At 33.1% G+C, this 25,274-nt stretch overlaps 1 protein-coding gene across 1 annotated transcript in view; it reads left to right on the plus strand.

The window, feature by feature from the left end:
• Nucleotides 1-24,010, plus strand: part of LOC310933049 (xylosyltransferase 1-like) — a gene marked incomplete at both ends in the record, with an annotated part of 47,445 nt that extends 23,435 nt beyond the window's left edge. The window contains 3 exons of the mRNA XM_083896471.1: nt 18,765-18,960; nt 20,968-21,304; nt 23,688-24,010. Coding sequence (XP_083752597.1) covers nt 18,765-18,960; nt 20,968-21,304; nt 23,688-24,010 — 856 coding nt within the window. The remainder of the gene's footprint in view (nt 1-18,764; nt 18,961-20,967; nt 21,305-23,687) is intronic.
• Nucleotides 24,011-25,274: the final 1,264 nt, after the last annotated feature.

Raw genomic sequence — 25,274 nt, forward strand, 5'->3', positions numbered from 1 at the left:
TGAATTATTATTTGTTAAAAAGTTAAAAAAAACAGAAATGTGTCCAAAATTTAAATTTTTTGAAAAAATATTTCTTCCAAAAATAACATACTATATTGTCGTCCAAAATCTGACAATTTCATAAAAAAAAAAAAATGTTGTCCAAAAATGGACCAAAACGTCATACTATACTACGTGGTCCAAAATCGGAAATTGAAAAATATATTTTTTTTGTTTTTTTGACTACAGCATCATATAACATATGGAGCAGGTTGGGTGCTCTACCATCTGAGCTAAACACAATGTTGAACTATATAATGTCGTTGACCTAAATGTCATACTACACTATTTCGTCCAAAATCGGACAATTTTTTTGAAAAAACTTTTGGTCCTTAATTTGAGAATATTTTTTTGGGGTGCTTTTTGCCTTTTTAATTGATAGTTTAGTGACAGAAGGCAGAGAGGTGGGGAATGACATGCAGGAAAGACCGCTTGGTGTGGGATTCGAACCAGCGTCACCTGCAGCGAGGACTACATCATCGACATATGGTGCAGGTTGGGTGCTCTACCATCTGAGCTAAACACTGTGTCGAACTATATAATGTCGTTGACTTCAATGTCATACTACACTATTTCGTCCAAAATCGGACAATTTTTTTGAAAAAAAATTTGGGTCCAAAAATTGACCAAAACGTCATACTATACTATGTCATCCAAAATCGGAAAATCAAAAAAATTTTTTTTTTACTCCAAGATGTGACCAAAACGTCATACTATACTATGTCGTCGACCTCAATGTAATATTAGACTATTTCATCCAAAATCGGACCATTTTTTTGAAAATAAATTTTGGTCCAAAAATTGACCAACATGTCATACTATACTATGTCGTCCAAAATCGGAAAATTGAAATAAAAAAATGTTCTGTCCAAAATATGACCAAAACGTCATACTATACTGTCATTGACCTCAGTGTCATACTACACTATTTTCGTCCAAAATCTGACAATTTTTTTGAAAAAAAATGTTGGTCCAAAAATTTACCAAAATGTCATACTATACTATGTCGTCCAAAATTGGAAAATTGAAAAATAAATGTAATATTAGACTATTTCGTCCAAACTCTGACCATTTTTTTGAAAAAAAATGTTGGTCCAAAAATTTACCAAAATGTCATACTATACTATGTCGTCCAAAATTGGAAAATTGAAAAATAAATGTAATATTAGACTATTTCGTCCAAACTCTGACCATTTTTTTGAAAAAAAACTTTTGGTCCAAAATTTGACCAAAAACTCTACTAAACTATGTCGTCCAAAATCGGAAAATCAAAATAAAAATTTTTTTTTACTCAAAAATGTGACCAAAACGTCATACTATACTATGTCATTGACCTCAATGTCATACTACACTATTTCGTCCAAACTCTGACTAATTTTTGGAAAAAAAACTTTTGGTCCAAAATTTGACCAAAACGTCTACTATACTATGTCGTCCAAAATCGGAAAATCAAAATAAACATTTTTTTTTACTCAAAAATGTGACCAAAACGTCATACTATACTATGTCATTGACCTCAATGTCATACTACACTATTTCGTTTAAACTCTGACCATTTTTTTGAAAAAAAAATTGGGTCCAAAAATTGACCAAAAACGTCATATATCCTATGTCTTCCGAAATGGGAAAATAAAAAAAAATTTTTTTACTCCAAGATGTAACCAAAACGTCATACTATACTATGTTGTTGACCTCAATGTAATATTAGACTGTTTCGTCCAAAATCTGACCATTTTTTTGAAAATAAATTTTGGTCCAAAAATTGACCAACATGTCATACTATACTATGTCGTCCAAAATCGGAAAATTGAAAAAAATATTATTTTTTTTGTCCAAAATATGACCAAAACGTCATACTATACTATGTCGTCAACCTCAATGTCATACTACACCATTTCGTCCAAACTCTGACCATTTTTTTGAAAAAAAACTTTTGGTCCAAAATTTGACCAAAACGTCATACTATACCAGGGGTCACCAACGTGGTGCCCGCGGGCACCTGGTAGCCCGCGGGCAGCCAATACGGTGCCCGCGGGCTCACTTCACTTCACCTCACTTGCATGTATCCGTATGATCTGTCAGTAAAATATCTTTGATATTGTTTATAAAAACTGGTAATCGTTAGGAGTAAGCACTGGAAGGAATGTGTATGCAGTTGAATGCATAATATTAATCATTTAAATGGTAAACAAACAAAAAAATATTATATGGTAGCCCTCCATATTATTTTTTACCCTTAAGGTAGCTCTCTGACTCAAAAAGGTTGGTGACCCCTGTACTATACTATGTCGTCCAAAATCGGCAAATCAAAAAAAAAAATTGTTTTTTACCCCAAAATGTGACCAAACCGTCATACTATACTATGTCGTCGACCTCAATGAGATATTAGACTATTTCGTCCAAAATCTGACCATTTTTTTGAAAAAAAAGTTTTTGTCCAAAATTTGACCAAAAACGTCATACTATACTATGTCGTCCAAAATCAGAAAATAAAGAATTTTTTTTTTTTTACTACAAAATGTGACCAAAACGTCATACTATACTATGTCATTGACCTCAGTGTCATACTACACTATTTCGTCCAAAATCTGACCATTTTTTTGAAAAAAAAATTTTGTCCAAAATTTGACCAAAAACGTCATACTATACTATGTCTTCCAAAATGGGAAAATAAAAAAAATATTTTTTTACTCCAAGATCTAACCAAAACATCATACTATACTATGTTGTTGACCTCAATGTAATATTAGACTGTTTCGTCCAAAATCTGACCATTTTTTTGAAAATAAATTTTGGTCCAAAAATTGACCAACATGTCATACTATAATACTATGTCGTCCAAAATCGGAAAATTGAAAAAAATATTATTTTTTTTGTCCAAAATATGACCAAAACGTCATACTATACTATGTCATTGACCTCAGTGTCATACTACACTATTTCGTCCAAAATCTGACAATTTTTTTGAAAAAAAACTTTTGGTCCAAAATTTGACCAAAACGTCATTCTATACTATGTCGTCCAAAATCGGCAAATCAAAAAAAATAATTGTTTTTTACCCCAAAATGTGACCAAACCGTCATACTATACTATGTCGTCGACCTCAATGAGATATTAGACTATTTCGTCCAAAATCTGACCATTTTTTTGAAAAAAAAATTGTTGTCCAAAATTTGACCAAAAACGTCATACTATACTATGTCATTGACCTCAGTGTCATACTACACTATTTCGTCCAAAATCTGACCATTTTTTTGAAAAAAAAATGTTGTCCAAAATGTGACCAAAAACGTCATACTATACTATGTCGTCCAAAATCGGCAAATCGAAAAAAATTATTGTTTTTTACCCCAAAATGTGACCAAACCGTCATACTATACTAAGTCGTCGACCTCAATGTCATACTACACTATTTCGTCCAAAATCGGACCATTTTTTTGAAAAAAAACTTTTGGTCCAAAATTTGACCAAAACGTCCTACTATACTATGTCGTCCAAAATCGGCAGATCAAAAAAAATAATTGTTTTTTACCCCAAAATGTGACCAAACCGTCATACTATACTATGTCATTGACCTCAGTGTCATACTACACTATTTCGTCCAAAATCTGACAATTTTTGAAAAAAAACTTTTGGTCCAAAATTTGACCAAAACGTCATTCTATACTATGTCGTCCAAAATCGGCAAATCAAAAAAAATAATTGTTTTTTACCCCAAAATGTGACCAAACCGTCATACTATACTATGTCGTCGACCTCAATGAGATATTAGACTATTTCGTCCAAAATCTGACCATTTTTTTGAAAAAAAAATTGTTGTCCAAAATTTGACCAAAAACGTCATACTATACTATGTCATTGACCTCAGTGTCATACTACACTATTTCGTCCAAAATCTGACCATTTTTTTGAAAAAAAAATGTTGTCCAAAATGTGACCAAAAACGTCATACTATACTATGTCGTCCAAAATCGGCAAATCGAAAAAAATTATTGTTTTTTACCCCAAAATGTGACCAAACCGTCATACTATACTATGTCGTCGACCTCAATGTCATACTACACTATTTCGTCCAAAATCTGACCATTTTTTTGAAAAAGAAATTTTGTCCAAAATTTGACCAAAAACGTCATACTATACTATGTCGTCCAAAATCAGAAAATAAATAATTTTTTTTTTTTTTTGTCCAAAATGTGATCAAAACGTTATACTATACTATGTCGTTGACCTCAATGTCATACTACACTATTTCGTCCAAAATCGGACCATTTTTTTGAAAAAAAACTTTTGGTCCAAAATTTGACCAAAACGTCATACTATACTATGTCGTCCAAAATCGGCAAATCAAAAAAAATAAATGTTTTTTACCCCAAAATGTGACCAAACCGTCATACTATACTATGTCGTCGACCTCAATGAGATATTAGACTATTTCGTCCAAAATCTGACCATTTTTTTGAAAAAAAATTTTTGTCCAAATTTGACCAAAAACGTCATACTATACTATGTCGTCCAAAATCAGAAAGTAAAGAATTTTTTTTTTTTATGTCCAAAATGTGAACAAAACGTTATACTATACTATGTCGTTGACCTCAATGTCATACTACACTATTTCGTCCAAAATCGGACCATTTTTTTGAAAAAAAACTTTTGGTCCAAAATGTGACCAAAACGTCATACTATACCATGTCATTGACCTCAGTGTCATACTACACTATTTCGTCCAAAATCTGACCATTCTTTTGAAAAAAAAACTTTTGGTCCAAAATTTGACCAAAACGTTATACTATACTATATCGTTGACCTCAATGTCATACTACACTATTTCATCCCAAAATCGGACCATTTTTTTGAAAGAAAAACTTTTGGTCCAAAATTTGACCAAAACGTCATACTATACTATGTTGTCCAAAATCGGAAAATCAAAAAAAAAAATTTTTTTTACTACAAAATGTGACCAAACCGTCATACTATACTATGTCGTCGACCTCAATGTGATATTAGACTAATTCGTCCAAAATCTGACCTTTTTTTTGAAAAAAACTTTTGGTCCAAAAATTGACCAAAATGTCATACTATACTATGTCGTCCAAAATTGGAAAATTGAAAAATAAATATTTTTTTTTCCAAAATGTGACCAAAACGTCATACTATACTATGTCGTCAACCTCAATGTCATACTACACCATTTCGTCCAAACTCTGACCATTTTTTTGAAAAAAAAAACTTTTGGTCCAAAATTTGACCAAAACGTCATACTATACTATGTCGTCCAAAATCGGAAAATCAGAATAAACATTTTTTTTTACTCAAAAATGTGACCAAAACGTCATACTATACTATGTCATTGACCTCAATGTCATACTACACTATTTCGTTCAAACTCTGACCATTTTTTTGAAAAGAAAATGTTGGTCCAAAAATTGACCAAAAACGTCATACTATACTATGTCTTCCAAAATGGGAAAATAAAAAAAATATTTTTTTACTCCAAGATGTAACCAAAACGTCATACTATACTATGTTGTTGACCTCAATGTAATATTAGACTGTTTCGTCCAAAATCTGACCATTTTTTTGAAAATAAATTTTGGTCCAAAAATTGACCAACATGTCATACTATACTATGTCGTCCAAAATCGGAAAATTTAAAAAAATATTATTTTTTTTGTCCAAAATATGACCAAAACGTCATACTATACTATGTCATTGACCTCAGTGTCATACTACACTATTTCGTCCAAAATCTGACCATTTTTTTGAAAAAAAACTTTTGGTCCAAAATTTGACCAAAACGTCATACTATACTATGTCGTCCAAAATCGGCAAATCAAAAAAAAAAATGTTTTTTACCCCAAAATGTGACCAAACCGTCATACTATACTATGTCGTCGACCTCAATGAGATATTATACTATTTCGTCCAAAATCTGACCATTTTTTTGAAAAAAAAAATTTTGTCCAAAATTTGACCAAAAACGTCATACTATACTATGTCGTCCAAAATCAGAAAATAAAGAATTTTTTTTTTTTTTTGTCCAAAATGTGATCAAAACGTTATACTATACTATGTCGTTGACCTCAATGTCATACTACACTATTTCGTCCAAAATCGGACCATTTTTTTGAAAAAAAACTTTTGGTCCAAAATTTGACCAAAACGTCATACTATACTATGTCGTCCAAAATCGGAAAATCAAAATAAACATTTTTTTTTACTCAAAAATGTGACCAAAACGTCATACTATACTATGTCGTTGACCTCAATGTCATACTACCCTATTTCGTTCAAACTCTGACCATTTTTTTGAAAAAAAAATGTTGGTCCAAAAATTGACCAAAAACGTCATACTAAACGATGTCTTCCAAAATGGGAAAATAAAAAAAATATTTTTTTACTCCAAGATGTAACCAAAACGTCATACTATACTATGTTGTTGACCTCAATGTAATATTAGACTGTTTCGTCCAAAATCTGACCATTTTTTTGATAATAAATTTTGGTCCAAAAATTGACCAACATGTCATACTATACTATGTCGTCCAAAATCGGAAAATTTAAAAAAATATTATTTTTTTTGTCCAAAATATGACCAAAACGTCATACTATACTATGTCGTCCAAAATCGGAAAATCAGAATAAACATTTTTTTTTACTCAAAAATGTGACCAAAACGTCATACTATACTATGTCATTGACCTCAATGTCATACTACACTATTTCGTTCAAACTCTGACCATTTTTTTGAAAAGAAAATGTTGGTCCAAAAATTGACCAAAAACGTCATACTATACTATGTCTTCCAAAATGGGAAAATAAAAAAAATATTTTTTTACTCCAAGATGTAACCAAAACGTCATACTATACTATGTTGTTGACCTCAATGTAATATTAGACTGTTTCGTCCAAAATCTGACCATTTTTTTGAAAATAAATTTTGGTCCAAAAATTGACCAACATGTCATACTATACTATGTCGTCCAAAATCGGAAAATTTAAAAAAATATTATTTTTTTTGTCCAAAATATGACCAAAACGTCATACTATACTATGTCATTGACCTCAGTGTCATACTACACTATTTCGTCCAAAATCTGACCATTTTTTTGAAAAAAAACTTTTGGTCCAAAATTTGACCAAAACGTCATACTATACTATGTCGTCCAAAATCGGCAAATCAAAAAAAAAAATGTTTTTTACCCCAAAATGTGACCAAACCGTCATACTATACTATGTCGTCGACCTCAATGAGATATTATACTATTTCGTCCAAAATCTGACCATTTTTTTGAAAAAAAAAATTTTGTCCAAAATTTGACCAAAAACGTCATACTATACTATGTCGTCCAAAATCAGAAAATAAAGAATTTTTTTTTTTTTTTGTCCAAAATGTGATCAAAACGTTATACTATACTATGTCGTTGACCTCAATGTCATACTACACTATTTCGTCCAAAATCGGACCATTTTTTTGAAAAAAAACTTTTGGTCCAAAATTTGACCAAAACGTCATACTATACTATGTCGTCCAAAATCGGAAAATCAAAATAAACATTTTTTTTTACTCAAAAATGTGACCAAAACGTCATACTATACTATGTCGTTGACCTCAATGTCATACTACCCTATTTCGTTCAAACTCTGACCATTTTTTTGAAAAAAAAATGTTGGTCCAAAAATTGACCAAAAACGTCATACTAAACGATGTCTTCCAAAATGGGAAAATAAAAAAAATATTTTTTTACTCCAAGATGTAACCAAAACGTCATACTATACTATGTTGTTGACCTCAATGTAATATTAGACTGTTTCGTCCAAAATCTGACCATTTTTTTGATAATAAATTTTGGTCCAAAAATTGACCAACATGTCATACTATACTATGTCGTCCAAAATCGGAAAATTTAAAAAAATATTATTTTTTTTGTCCAAAATATGACCAAAACGTCATACTATACTATGTCATTGACCTCAGTGTCATACTACACTATTTCGTCCAAAATCTGACCATTTTTTTGAAAAAAAAAATTTGGTCCAAAATTTGACCAAAACGTCATACTATACTATGTCGTCCAAAATCAGAAAATAAAGATTTTTTTTTTTTTTTTGTCCAAAATGTGATCAAAACGTCATACTATACTATGTCGTCCAAAATCAGAAAGTAAATAATTTTTTTTTTTTATGTCCAAAATGTGAACAAAACGTTATACTATACTATGTCGTTGACCTCAATGTCATACTACACTATTTCGTCCAAAATCGGACCATTTTTTTGAAAAAAAACTTTTGGTCCAAAATGTGACCAAAACGTCATACTATACCATGTCATTGACCTCAGTGTCATACTACACTATTTCGTCCAAAATCTGACCATTCTTTTGAAAAAAAAATTTTGTCCAAAATTTGACCAAAAACGTCATACTATACTATGTCGTCCAAAATCAGAAAATAAAGATTTTTTTTTTTTTTTTGTCCAAAATGTGATCAAAACGTTATACTATACTATATCGTTGACCTCAATGTCATACTACACTATTTCATCCCAAAATCGGACCATTTTTTTGAAAGAAAAACTTTTGGTCCAAAATTTGACCAAAACGTCATACTATACTATGTTGTCCAAAATCGGAAAATCAAAAAAAAAAATTTTTTTTACTACAAAATGTGACCAAACCGTCATACTATACTATGTTGTCGACCTCAATGTGATATTAGACTAATTCGTCCAAAATCTGACCTTTTTTTTGAAAAAAACTTTTGGTCCAAAAATTGACCAAAATGTCATACTATACTATGTCGTCCAAAATTGGAAAATTGAAAAATAAATATTTTTTTTTCCAAAATGTGACCAAAACGTCATACTATACTATGTCGTCAACCTCAATGTCATACTACACCATTTCGTCCAAACTCTGACCATTTTTTTGAAAAAAAAAACTTTTGGTCCAAAATTTGACCAAAACGTCATACTATACTATGTCGTCCAAAATCGGAAAATCAGAATAAACATTTTTTTTTACTCAAAAATGTGACCAAAACGTCATACTATACTATGTCATTGACCTCAATGTCATACTACACTATTTCGTTCAAACTCTGACCATTTTTTTGAAAAGAAAATGTTGGTCCAAAAATTGACCAAAACGTCATAGTATACTATGTCGTCCAAAATCGGCAAATCAAAAAAAAAATTGTTTTTTACCCCAAAATGTGACCAAACCGTCATACTATACTATGTCGTCGACCTCAATGAGATATTATACTATTTCGTCCAAAATCTGACCATTTTTTTGAAAAAAAATTTTTTGTCCAAAATTTGACCAAAAACGTCATACTATACTATGTCGTCCAAAATCAGAAAATAAAGAATTTTTTTTTTTTTTTGTCCAAAATGTGATCAAAACGTTATACTATACTATGTCGTTGACCTCAATGTCATACTACACTATTTCGTCCAAAATCGGACCATTTTTTTGAAAAAAAACTTTTGGTCCAAAATTTGACCAAAACGTCATACTATACTATGTCGTCCAAAATCGGAAAATCAAAATAAACATTTTTTTTTACTCAAAAATGTGACCAAAACGTCATACTATACTATGTCGTTGACCTCAATGTCATACTACCCTATTTCGTTCAAACTCTGACCATTTTTTTGAAAAAAAAATGTTGGTCCAAAAATTGACCAAAAACGTCATACTAAACGATGTCTTCCAAAATGGGAAAATAAAAAAAATATTTTTTTACTCCAAGATGTAACCAAAACGTCATACTATACTATGTTGTTGACCTCAATGTAATATTAGACTGTTTCGTCCAAAATCTGACCATTTTTTTGATAATAAATTTTGGTCCAAAAATTGACCAACATGTCATACTATACTATGTCGTCCAAAATCGGAAAATTTAAAAAAATATTATTTTTTTTGTCCAAAATATGACCAAAACGTCATACTATACTATGTCATTGACCTCAGTGTCATACTACACTATTTCGTCCAAAATCTGACCATTTTTTTGAAAAAAAAAATTTGGTCCAAAATTTGACCAAAACGTCATACTATACTATGTCGTCCAAAATCAGAAAATAAAGATTTTTTTTTTTTTTTTGTCCAAAATGTGATCAAAACGTTTTACTATACTATGTCGTTGACCTCAATGTCATACTACACTATTTCGTCCAAAATCTGACCATTTTTTTGAAAAAAAACTTTTGGTCCAAAATTTGACCAAAACGTCATACTATACTATGTTGTCCAACATCGGCAAATCAAAAAAAAAATTTTTTTTTACTACAAAATGTGACCAAACCGTCATACTATACTATGTCGTCGACCTCAATGTGATATTAGACTAATTCGTCCAAAATCTGACCTTTTTTTTGAAAAAAAACTTTTGGTCCAAAAATTGACCAAAATGTCATACTATACTATGTCGTCCAAAATTGGAAAATCAGAATAAACATTTTTTTTTACTCAAAAATGTGACCAAAACGTCATACTATACTATGTCATTGACCTCAATGTCATACTACACTATTTCGTTCAAACTCTGACCATTTTTTTGAAAAAAAAATGTTGGTCCAAAAATTGACCAAAAACGTCATACTATACTATGTCTTCCAAAATGGGAAAATAAAAAAAATATTTTTTTACTCCAAAATATGACCAAAACGTCATACTATACTATGTTGTTGACCTCAATGTAATATTAGACTGTTTCGTCCAAAATCTGACCATTTTTTTGAAAATAAATTTTGGTCCAAAAATTGACCAACATGTCATACTATACTATGTCGTCCAAAATCGGAAAATTTAAAAAAAAATTATTTTTTTTGTCCAAAATGTGATCAAAACGTTTTACTATACTATGTCGTTGACCTCAATGTCATACTACACTATTTCGTCCAAAATCGGACCATTTTTTTGAAAAAAAACTTTTGCTCCAAAATTTGACCAAAACGTCATACTATACTATGTTGTCCAAAATCGCCAAATCAAAAAAAAATTTTTTTTTTACTACAAAATGTGACCAAACCGTCACACTATACTATGTCGTCGACCTCAATGTGATATTAGACTAATTCGTCCAAAATCTGACCTTTTTTTTGAAAAAAAACTTTTGGTCCAAAAATTGACCAAAATGTCATACTATACTATGTCGTTGACCTCAATGTCATACTACACTATTTCGTTCAAACTCTGACCATTGTTTTGAAAAAAAAATGTTGGCCCAAAAATTGACCAAAAACGTCATACTATACTATGTCTTCCAAAATGGGAAAATAAAAAAAATATTTTTTTACTCCAAGATGTAACCAAAACGTCATACTATACTATGTTGTTGACCTCAATGTAATATTAGACTGTTTCGTCCAAAATCTGACCATTTTTTTGAAAATAAATTTTGGTCCAAAAATTGACCAACATGTCATACTATACTATGTCGTCCAAAATCGGAAAATTTAAAAAAATATTATTTTTTTTGTCCAAAATATGACCAAAACGTCATACTATACTATGTCATTGACCTCAGTGTCATACTACACTATTTCGTCCAAAATCTGACCATTTTTTTGAAAAAAAACTTTTGGTCCAAAATTTGACCAAAACGTCATACTATACTATGTCGTCCAAAATCGGCAAATCAAAAAAAAAAATTGTTTTTTACCCCAAAATGTGACCAAACCGTCATACAATACTATGTCGTCGACCTCAATGAGATATTATACTATTTCGTCCAAAATCTGACCATTTTTTTGAAAAAAAAATTTTGTCCAAAATTTGACCAAAAACGTCATACTATACTATGTCGTCCAAAATCAGAAAATAAAGAATTTTTTTTTTTTTTGTCCAAAATGTGATCAAAACGTTATACTATACTATGTCGTTGACCTCAATGTCATACTACACTATTTCGTCCAAAATCGGACCATTTTTTTGAAAAAAAACTTTTGGTCCAAAATTTGACCAAAACGTCATACTATACTATGTCGTCCAAAATCAGTAAATAAAGAAAAAAAAATTTTTTTGTCCAAAATGTGATCAAAACGTTATACTATACTATGTCGTTGACCTCAATGTCATACTTCACTATTTCGTCCAAAATTGGACCATTTAAAAAAAAAAAGATTTTGGTCCTTAATTTGATAATATTTTTATGGGGTGCTTTTTGCCTTTTTAATGGATAGTTTAGTGGCAAGAGACAGAAGGCAGGTGGTTGGGAATGACATGCAGGAAAGACCGCATGGTGTGGGATTCGAACCAGGGTCACCTGCAGCGAGGACTACAGCATCAACATATGGAGCAGGTCGGGTGCTCTACCATCTGAGCTAAACACAATGTTGAACCATATAATGTCGTTGACCTAAATGTCATACTTCACTATTTCGTCCAAAATTGGACCATTTAAAAAAAAAAAGATTTTGGTCCTTAATTTGATAATATTTTTATGGGGTGCTTTTTGCCTTTTTAATGGATAGTTTAGTGGCAAGAGACAGAAGGCAGGTGGTTGGGAATGACATGCAGGAAAGACCGCATGGTGTGGGATTCGAACCAGGGTCACCTGCAGCGAGGACTACAGCATCAACATATGGAGCAGGTCGGGTGCTCTACCATCTGAGCTAAACACAATGTTGAACCATATAATGTCGTTGACCAAAATGTCATACTATACTATGTCGTCCAAAATTGGAAAATCAGAATAAACATTTTTTTTTACTCAAAAATGTGACCAAAACGTCATACTATACTATGTCATTGACCTCAATGTCATACTACACTATTTCGTTCAAACTCTGACCATTGTTTTGAAAAAAAAATGTTGGCCCAAAAATTGACCAAAAACGTCATACTATACTATGTCTTCCAAAATGGGAAAATAAAAAAAATATTTTTTTACTCCAAGATGTAACCAAAACGTCATACTATACTATGTTGTTGACCTCAATGTAATATTAGACTGTTTCGTCCAAAATCTGACCATTTTTTTGAAAATAAATTTTGGTCCAAAAATTGACCAACATGTCATACTATACTATGTCGTCCAAAATCGGAAAATTTAAAAAAATATTATTTTTTTTGTCCAAAATATGACCAAAACGTCATACTATACTATGTCATTGACCTCAGTGTCATACTACACTATTTCGTCCAAAATCTGACCATTTTTTTGAAAAAAAACTTTTGGTCCAAAATTTGACCAAAACGTCATACTATACTATGTCGTCCAAAATCGGCAAATCAAAAAAAAAAATTGTTTTTTACCCCAAAATGTGACCAAACCGTCATACAATACTATGTCGTCGACCTCAATGAGATATTATACTATTTCGTCCAAAATCTGACCATTTTTTTGAAAAAAAAATTTTGTCCAAAATTTGACCAAAAACGTCATACTATACTATGTCGTCCAAAATCAGAAAATAAAGAATTTTTTTTTTTTTTTGTCCAAAATGTGATCAAAACGTTATACTATACTATGTCGTTGACCTCAATGTCATACTACACTATTTCGTCCAAAATCGGACCATTTTTTTGAAAAAAAACTTTTGGTCCAAAATTTGACCAAAACGTCATACTATACTATGTCGTCCAAAATCAGTAAATAAAGAAAAAAAAATTTTTTTGTCCAAAATGTGATCAAAACGTTATACTATACTATGTCGTTGACCTCAATGTCATACTTCACTATTTCGTCCAAAATTGGACCATTTAAAAAAAAAAAGATTTTGGTCCTTAATTTGATAATATTTTTATGGGGTGCTTTTTGCCTTTTTAATGGATAGTTTAGTGGCAAGAGACAGAAGGCAGGTGGTTGGGAATGACATGCAGGAAAGACCGCATGGTGTGGGATTCGAACCAGGGTCACCTGCAGCGAGGACTACAGCATCAACATATGGAGCAGGTCGGGTGCTCTACCATCTGAGCTAAACACAATGTTGAACCATATAATGTCGTTGACCTAAATGTCATACTACACTATTTCGTCCAAAATCTGACCATTTTTTTGAAAAAGAAATTTGGTCAAAAAATTTGACCAAAACGTCATACTATACTATGTCGTCCAAAATCTGAAACTCAGAAAAAATAATTTTTATTGTCCAAAATGTGACCAAAACGTCATACTATACTATGTCGTCGACCTCAATGTAATATTAGACTATTTCGTCCAAAATCTGACCATTTTTTTGAAAAAAAAAGTTGGTCCAATAATTTGACCAAAACGTCATACTATACTATGTCGTCCAAAATCGGAAACTCAAAAAAAATAAAAAAAATTTGTCCAAAAATTGACCAACATGTCATACTATACTATGTCGTCCAAAATCGGAAAATTGAAAAAAAAAAAAATGTTTTGTCCAAAATGTGACCAAAACATCATACTATACTTTGTCATTGACCTCAGTGTCGTACAACACTATTTCGTCCAAAATCTGACCATTTCATTGAAAAAAAATGTTGGTCCAAAAATTGACCAAAACGTCATACTATTCTATGTCGTCGACCTCAATGTAATATTAGACTCTTTCGTCCAAAATCTGACCACTTTTTGAAAAAAAAATTTGGTCCAAAAATTGACCAAAGCATCATACGATTACTATGTCGTCCAAAATCGGAATAATTTAAGAATAATTTAAAAAAATTCCAAAATGTGACCAAAACGTCATACTATACTATGTCGTCGACCTCGATGTCATACTACACTATTTCGTCCAAACTCTGACCATTTTTTTGAAATAAAACTTTTGCTCCAAAATTTGACCAAAACGTTATACTATACTATGTCGTCCTAAATCGAAAAAAAAACAACAACATTTTTTTACTCCAAAATGTGAACAAAATGTCATACTATACTATGTCGTTGACCTCTATGTCATACTACACTATTTCGTCCAAAATCGGACAATTTTTTTGAAAAATAATTTTGGTCCTAAATTTGATAATATTTTTTTGGGGTGCTTTTTGCCTTTTAATGGATAGTTTAGTGACAAGAGACAGAAGGCAGATGGGTGGGGAATGACATGCAGGAAAGACAGCTTGGTGTGGGATTCGAACCAGTGTCACCTGCAGCGAGGACTACAGCATAAACATATGGAGCAGGTCGGGTGCTCTACCATCTGAGCTAAACACAATGTCAAATTTATAATGTTGTTGACCTAAATGACATACTACACAATTTCGTCCAAAATCTGAACATTTAAAAAAAAACAAAAACTTTTGGTCCAAAATTTGACCAAAACTTCATACTATACTATGTCGTCCAAAATTGGAAAATCAAAATAAACAATTTTTTTTCCTCCAAAATGTGACCAAAACATCATACTATGCTATTTCGTCGACCTCAATGTGATATTAGACTATTTCCTCCAAAATCTGACCATTTTTTTGAAAAGAAAATTTTGTCCAAAATTTGACCAAAAACTTCATACTATACTATGTCGTCCAAAATCAGAAAATAAAGAAAAAAAATATTTTTTTGTCCAAAATGTGATCAAAACGTTATACTATACTATGTCATTGACCTCTATGTCATACTACACTATTTCGTCCAAAATGTGACCATTTTTTAAAAAAAACTTTTGGTCCAAAATTTGACCAAAACTTCATACTATACTATGTCGTCCAAAATTGGAAAATCAAAAAAAAAAAAAAATTTTCCTCCAAAATGTGACCAAAACATCATACTATGCTATTTCGTCGACCTCAATGTGATATTAGACTATTTCCTCCAAAATCTGACCATTTTTTTGAAAAGAAAATTTTGTCCAAAATTTGACCAAAAACTTCATACTATACTATGTCGTCCAAAATCAGAAAATAAAGAAAAAAAATATTTTTTTGTCCAAAATGTGATCAAAACGTTATACTATACTATGTCATTGACCTCTATGTCATACTACACTATTTCGTCCAAAATGTGACCATTTTTTTAAAAAAACTTTTGGTCCAAAATTTGACCAAAACTTCATACTATACTATGTCGTCCAAAATTGGAAAATCAAAAAAAAAAAGTTTTTTTCCTCCAAAATGTGACCAAAACATCATACTATGCTATTTCGTCGACCTCAATGTGATATTAGACTATTTCCTCCAAAATCTGACCATTTTTTTGAAAAGAAAATTTTGTCCAAAATTTGACCAAAAACTTCATACTATACTATGTCGTCCAAAATCAGAAAATAAAGAAAAAAAATATTTTTTTGTCCAAAATGTGATCAAAACGTTATACTATACTATGTCATTGACCTCTATGTCATACTACACTATTTCGTCCAAAATGTGACCATTTTTAAAAAAAAACTTTTGGTCCAAAATTTGACCAAAACTTCATACTATACTATGTCGTCCAAAATTGGAAAATCAAAATAAACAATTTTTTTTCCTCCAAAATGTGACCAAAACATCATACTATGCTATTTCGTCGACCTCAATGTGATATTAGACTATTTCCTCCAAAATGTGACCATTTTTTTGAAAAGAAAATTTTGTCCAAAATTTGACCAAAAACGTCATACTATACTATGTCGTCCAAAATCAGAAAATAAAGAAAAAAAACATTTTTTTACTCCAAAATGTGAACAAAACGTCATACTATACTATGTCGTTGACCTCTATGTCATACTACACTATTTCGTCCAAAATCAGACCATTTTTTTGAAAAAGAATTTTGGTCCTAAATTTGATAATATTTTTATGGGGTGCTTTTTGCCTTTTTAATGGATAGTTTAGTGGCAAGAGACAGAAGGCAGATGGATGGGGAATGACATGCAGGAAAGACCGCTTGGTGTGGGATTCGAACCAGGGTCACCTGCAGCGAGGACTACAGCATTAACATATGGAGCAAGTCAGGTGCTCTACCATCTGAGCTAAACACAATGTCAAACTTTATAATGTTGTTGACGTAAATGACATACTACACAATTTACGTCCAAAATCTGACCATTTAAAAAAAAAAAAACTTTTGGTCCAAAATGTGACCAAAACGTCATACTATACTATGTCATAGACCTCAATGTCATACTACACTATTTCGTCCAAAATGTGACCATTTTTTTGAAAAAAAACTTTTGGTCCAAAATTTCACCAAAACGTCATACTTTACTATGTCGTCCAAAATCATAAAATAAAGAAAAAAAAATGTTTTTGTCCAAAATGTGACCAAAAGGTCATACTATACTATGTCGTTGACCTCTATGTCATACTACACTATTTCGTCCAAAATGTGACCATTTTTTTGAAAAAAAACTTATGGTCCAAAATTTGACCAAAACGTCATACTATACTATGTTGTCCAAAATCGTAAAATTGAAAAAAAAAATGTTTTTGTCCAAAATGTGACCAAAACGTCATACTATTTTTTATTTTTTTTTGAAACCAGGATGTCAAATGAAATTGCCACACAATGGTCAAACAATGACTAAGCCATGTGGCCTAGTGGATAAGACACTGGTCTTATGCTGGGGAACAAAGGGGGGAAAAAGGGGGAAAATATCACCATCTCGTCAACATATAACGTATTTCCAGCTCTTTGAACACAATTTTGGAAATTTCTATATTTTGAAGTGTTTAAGATTTGCCGCGGCCGGGATACGAACCGTGAACTGTGGAGGGCAGTCACACTTTAACTGGGCAATACATCAAAATGCAAATAAATCATTCAAATAACTGTTTGAAGATTTGTACTTTACAGAAATTCTTAGTTACAGTCTACATATGAAGATAATTGTGTTATTCTTTGATAAATGCAGAAAGTTTTATGGTAAAAACACAATTTTCATTTGTATGTGCTGCAGATCAGATACATCACTGTAACTCAACTGTAACCATTTAACTGTTACTTTGAATATTTTCATCAAGTTAATTCACTTAAATAAACAAAAAAATTAATTATATTCCATGTTACTGTTATTTCATGTTGTGATCACATCATTAAAACACTCTTTAAAACAAAGACATATATTTTTAAAGATTTATTAAGAACAGACCACAAAAAGTGCAACAAATAACAAAAATAGAGTTTTCACACAACTATTTACAGTAAACATACTTAAATAAACGACACTGGGGCAACAACTGAACTAAACTTTACAATGAAATCAACTATTTACAATAAATATAGAGAGAAATACAAGTAAAGTAACAAGTTATCAACCATAAAAACAACAATTCACAGCAAAGAAAACACACTAATACTCCGATAAAAGTATTTCAAACTATTTACAATATAACTATTGGATGGAATTAAGTTTATTTTCAAGTTATCATCGCATATTAATTAAATAAAAGAACATAAAAATATAGAAATAGAATATAAAAATGAAAAAAAAACAACATTAACCCTAACTCCCTTTACACACACAGTGTAATTATGATTTTGTGAAACAACTATTTTACACTAAATAAAAGTCAGTCTACAGAGACGATAAAAGTGTTTCATTGAACATTACTACATTAGTACAAGTGCTTACTTGGTTTAACGGTCCAACATTCAGCAATGTTGGACGGCCGAGTCGTCGGCGGTCTTCTGAATCAGAGATTGTGTGTTCGAGTCTCATCTGAGGTCAATGTCATTGAGAGAGTTGTAAAGAAAGTCAAAAAAAATGTTTTTGTCAGAAATTTGACAATAACGTCATACTATACTATGTCGCCCAATTTGACCAATTTGACCAAAACAACACTGAGTTCAAATGTCTTATTTTGAAATCCTTTAAATGTGTCTTTCAGGTACGTGGCCATGAGCCACCCAGTGTCGGTCCACCTCTACTTCCTGTCAGACCAGTTTCAGGGCTACCTTGTGCGTCATGTGGCCACGAACCGAGCCTCCACCCAGCCGGAGACCCTGGAGACCTGGGTCACACCCAGAGACCACTTCAGCCTGGCCAGCCCCCCCCACCCAACCAACAGACTGCAGCACATCCAGGTCACACACACACACGCACACGCACACGCACGCACGCTCTATTAAAATATAAACCTATTTTTAACCCCAATATAAACCTAATTTGAACACTAATATAAACCTAATTTGAACACTAATATAAACCTAATTTGAACTCTAATATAAATCTAATTTTAACTCTAATATAAACCTAATTTGATAACTAATATAAACCTAATTTTAACTCTAATATAAACCTGATTTGAACACTAATATAAACCTGGTTTTAACACTAATATAAACCTGATTTTAACACTAATATAAACCTAATTTGAACACTAATATAAACCTAATTTGAACTCTAATATAAACCTAATTTGAACACTAATATAAACCTAATTTGAACACTAATATAAACCTAATTTGAACTCTAATATAAACCTAATTTGAACACTAATATAAACCTGATTTGAACACTAATATAAACCTAATTTGAACACTAATATAAACCTAATTTGAACACTAATATACACCTGATTTCAACACTAATATAAACCTAATTTGAACAGTAATATAAACCTGATTTGAACACTAATATAAACCTGATTTTAACTCTAATATAAACCTAATTTGAACACTAATATAAACCTAATTTGAACACTAATATAAACCTAATTTAAACACTAATATAAACCTGATTTCAACACTAATATAAACCTAATTTGAACTCTAATACAAACCTAATTTGAACACTAATACAAACCTAATTTGAACACTAATATAAACCTAATTTGAACACTAATATAAACCTAATTTTAACTCTAATATAAACCTAATTTGAACACTAATATAAACCTAATTTGAACACTAATATAAACCTAATTTGAACTCTAATATAAATCTAATTTTAACTCTAATATAAACCTAATTTGATAACTAATATAAACCTAATTTTAACTCTAATATAAACCTGATTTGAACACTAATATAAACCTGGTTTTAACACTAATATAAACCTGATTTTAACACTAATATAAACCTAATTTGAACACTAATATAAACCTAATTTGAACTCTAATATAAACCTAATTTGAACACTTATATAAACCTAATTTGAACTCTAATATAAACCTAATTTGAACTCTAATATAAACCTAATTTGAACACTAATATAAACCTGATTTGAACACTAATATAAACCTAATTTGAACACTAATATAAACCTAATTTGAACACTAATATACACCTGATTTCAACACTAATATAAACCTAATTTGAACAGTAATATAAACCTGATTTGAACACTAATATAAACCTGATTTTAACTCTAATATAAACCTAATTTGAACACTAATATAAACCTAATTTGAACACTAATATAAACCTAATTTAAACACTAATATAAACCTGATTTCAACACTAATATAAACCTAATTTGAACTCTAATACAAACCTAATTTGAACACTAATACAAACCTAATTTGAACACTAATATAAACCTAATTTGAACACTAATATAAACCTGATTTCAACACTAATATAAACCTGATTTCAACACTAATATAAACCTTATTTGAACACTAATATAAACCTAATTTGAACAGTAATATAAACCTAATTTAAACACTAATATAAACCTGATTTCAACACTAAAATAAACCTAATTTGAACTCTAATATAAACCTAATTTGAACACTAATATAAACCTAATTTGAACTCTAATATAAACCTAATTTGAACACTAATATAAACCTAATTTGAACTCTAATATAAACCTAATTTGAACACTAATATACACCTAATTTGAACAGTAATATAAACCTGATTTGAACACTAATATAAACCTGATTTTAACTCTAATATAAACCTAATTTGAACACTAATATAAACCTAATTTGAACTCTAATATAAACCTGATTGTAACTTTAAAATAAACCTGATTTGAACACTAATATAAACCTGATTTGAACACTAATATAAACCTGATTTTAACACTAATATAAACCTAATTTTAACCCTGACACACGTCAAAAACCCATTGTTCTGCAGGTGGGGACGGATTGGGATCCTAAGGAGCGTCTCTTCAGGAACTGGGGGCGTCTCCTGGGCCCCGAGGACGAGCCTGTGGCCGTGCAGCGCTGGAGCCGGAGCCAGAGCAACCTGACGGCCACCGTGGTGTGGATCGACCCCACCAACGTCATCGCCGCCACGTACGACATCCTGGTGGAAGCTTCTGCCGAGGTGACCCACTACAGACCGCCGCTGAACCTGCCGCTGAGGCCCGGCGTGTGGACACTGAGGGTACTGCAGCACTGGAGCATGCTGGGCCAGAGCAGCTTCATCGTGGCCCCGCTGGAGTTTCACCGACAACAGCCCATACGACACGGTGAGCAGTCCAAGACTGAGTGGTTTTAAAATGAAAACAAAGTGAGACGAAGGATCCTCAGCATTGAAACCAAGTTCCAAACCTCAACCAGGTCCTTTGAAATGAGCTTCTGCCTCGTTAGGACCAGGTTTTGGTCAGTGTGTACGATAGACAAGGTCCAGAAGAGATAACAAATACACACATTCAGCAAAACTGGTCCTCATACAGGAAACTGTCATGGGTCCACTGTAGTCCACCTTAGTCCACTGTAGTCCACCTTAGTCCATTGTAGTTCACTTTAGTCCACCTTAGTCCACTGTAGTTCACTGTAGTCCACCTTAGTCCACTGCAGTTCACTTTAGTCCACTGTAGTCCACCTTAGTCCACTGTAGTTCACTTTAGTCCACCTTAGTCCACTGTAGTTCACTGTAGTCCACCTTAGTCCACTGCAGTTCACTTTAGTCCACTGTAGTCCACCTTAATCCACTGTAGTCCACCTTAGTCCATTGTAGTTCACTTTAGTCCACCTTAGTCCACTGTAGTCCACCTTAGTCCATTGTAGTTCACTTTAGTCCACTGTAGTCCACCTTAATCCACTGTAGTCCACCTTAGTCCACCTTAGTCCACTGTAGTTCACTGTAGTCCACTGTAGTTCACTTTAGTTCACTTTAGTCCACTGTAGTCCACTGTAGTCCACTGTAGTTCACTTTAGTCCACTTTATTCCACTTTAGTCCACTGTAGTCCACTGTAGTCCACGTTAGTCCACTGTAGTTCACTTTAGTCCACTGTAGTCCACTGTAGTTCACTTTAGTTCACTTTAGTCCACTGTAGTCCACTGTAGTCCACGTTAGTCCACTGTAGTTCACTTTAGTCCACTGTAGTCCACTGTAGTTCACTTTAGTCCACTGTAGTTCACTTTAGTCCACTGTAGTTCACTTTAGTCCACTATAGTTCACTGTAGTCCACTGTAGTCCACTGTAGTTCACTTTAGTCCACTGTAGTCCACTGTAGTTCACTTTAGTCCACTGTAGTCCATTGTAGTTCACTTTAGTCCACTGTAGTTCACTGTAGTCCACTGTAGTCCACTGTAGTCCACTTTAGTCCACTATAGTTCACTGTAGTTCACTTTAGTCCACTGTAGTTCACTTTAGTCCACTGTAGTCCACTGTAGTTCACTTTAGTCCACTGTAGTTCACTTTAGTCCACTGTAGTTCACTTTAGTCCACTATAGTCCACTGTAGTCCACTGTAGTCCACTGTAGTTCACTTTAGTCCACTGTAGGCCACTGTAGTTCACTTTAGTCCACTATAGTTCACTGTAGTCCACTGTAGTCCACTGTAGTTCACTTTAGTCCACTGTAGTCCGCTGTAGTTCACTGTAGTCCACTATAGTTCACTGTAGTCCACTGTAGTCCACTGTAGTTCACTTTAGTCCACTGTAGTTCACTTTAGTCCACTATAGTTCACTGTAGTCCACTGTAGTCCACTGTAGTTCACTTTAGTCCACTGTAGTTCACTTTAGTCCACTATAGTTCACTGTAGTCCACTGTAGTCCACTGTAGTTCACTTTAGTCCACTGTAGTCCACTGTAGTTCACTTTAGTCCACTGTAGTTCACTTTAGTCCACTGTAGTCCACTGTAGTTCACTTTAGTCCACTGTAGTTCACTTTAGTCCACTGTAGTTCACTTTAGTCCACTATAGTTCACTGTAGTTCACTTTAGTCCACTGTAGTTCACTTTAGTCCACTGTAGTTCACTTTAGTCCACTGTAGTTCACTTCAGTCCACTTTAGTTCACTGTAGTCCACTTTAGTCCACTGTAGTTCACTTTAGTCCACTGTAGTCCACTTCAGTCCACTTTAGTCCACTGTAGTTCACTGTAGTTCATTTAAGTCCACTTTAGTCCACGTCAAACACATCTCTGTCACAGCTGTTGACACCATGCAACCATATTTATAGTGGAGGTATCCAGTCACACACACACACACACACACACACACACACACACACACACACACACACACACACACACACACACACACACACACACACACACACACACACACACACACACACACACACACACACACACACACACACACACACACACACACAGGGTCACCTCTGTTTAAATTAGCCTCTCCACTGTTACCATTTGAATTATTTGACCTCCCTAAGTTGGTGTGTGTGTCTCTCTGTGTGTGTGTGTGTGTGTTTGTGTGTGTGTAACAGACATTTTCAATAAAATTGTATCATTTGATTATTTGATCAATAAAAAACACGCTAAGACTAGTTTATAATGTATAAACTCCAGTTTTCTACACTTCCTCTTGACAAATGACGTTTAAATGAATTAAACTCTTTGTTTCTTCTTCTTTTTCAAACTCCTGGTGTTTGTGGAGCAGACGACGCTCGGCGGCTTCACGCCGGCCCGTCCAGAAACTCTTACATGGAGCAGAGTTTCCACGGCCTCAACCCAGTCCTGCGTCTGCCCGTCAGCCTCAGCGCGGTGGAGGAGGCCGAGGCCAACGCCGGCCTGACGGGGGCGCCGCTGCGCCACTGGCTGGACCGTTTGTTGGAAGGTCACTGGTCGGCGTCGGACGTCTGCTCGGCGGGCCCCAGCGCCTGTCCCATCATGCAGCGCTGCGGCCTCACCACCTGGAGCTCCACGAGCCCCGACCCCAAGTCCGCGGTGACCACGCCCACAGAGGACGGACGCATCAGGTAGCAGACGGAGAAAAAAAAAAAGACTGAGGGACGAGTGGACGGAGGAGAGGACAAATGAGTCGTATTTATTTATTTATCGTTGGCGAGTGACGGTGAAAGACGAGGACGGACGGAACCTTCAGAGGAGACGCAGTCGTCTTTCAGTGCTGCTGTCGCTGGTGGGCGGGGCTACAAAGCCACGTGTGTGTGTGTGTGTGTGTGTGTGTGTGTTTGTGGGGACATTTGGTCTGGGCTTTTTCAGGATTAAGACCTGGTTTTAGGGTTAGGATTAGGAACTTAATTGTGACGTGTAAGTGGCTAGAGAATGTGTTATGTCTCTGATATGTCCTAAACGTGTGTGTGTGTATGTGTCTGTGTGTATGCGTCTGTGTGTGTGTGTTCTCAGACTCTATCTGTTTTGAATATTCCAAGAAATGCATAATTTGAATAGGTTTTTAATGTAAAAAATGACATTAGGGCTGCAACGATTAATCCATATTTAATCCATTAAGCTATTTTGATAAGTGGTGCATTGGTGTGTGTGAGACACTTAATTTTATTGTTTGGGTCAAAATTAGATGACGGTTAAGGAAAGGGTTTATTTAGTTGTGGTGGTTAAGGTTCAGGGGCCATATTCCTCGTGTAGGAAACAAATACAGGAAGTGCCGCACATAAACAGGAAGTCTGCCTAGAGTTACCGTCACATTAAAAAATATTAATAATAAAAAAAAAGGTCTGAAAGAAACACTTTACTTCAGTGAATGTCCCCACAAAGAAGTGTGTGTGTGTTTGTGAGGACCAAAACAATTTTACGGACCATAGAAAGGGAGTGTGTGTGAGTGTGTGTGTGTGTGTGTGTTAGTCGTTTTCGTTAACTATAATAACCTCGGTTTAGACCTGGTTTTAGGATTAAAGTCAGGCTCTTAGTTGTGATGGTTAAGATTAGGCTGTCAATGACGTGTCCTCACTAAGATATAAAAATGTGTGTGTGTGTGTGTGTGTGTGAGGCGTCTTTTCCTTGTTAAAAACAAACATCTATGATATGAGAGTAATTTATTCAGAAGTTTATATAGAGAATAATAACAGTAATTCTTATTATTTTAAACATTATTTTCTCAGTTTATAGAGACTGGGCCGTCCTCACTGACCTTTGACCTCAATCCGATTTACAACCAGTGTTAAAGCTGCAGTATGTAACTGTTGTTGTTGTTGTTGTTGTTGTTGTTCTTCGAGAACAGAAACAATTCCCTCGTCTGAAAACAAGCACAACTATCAGACCTGACAGA

This window comes from Microchirus variegatus (genome assembly GCF_963457635.1).
Source record: "Microchirus variegatus genome assembly, chromosome: 10".
NCBI lineage: Eukaryota > Metazoa > Chordata > Actinopteri > Pleuronectiformes > Soleidae > Microchirus > Microchirus variegatus.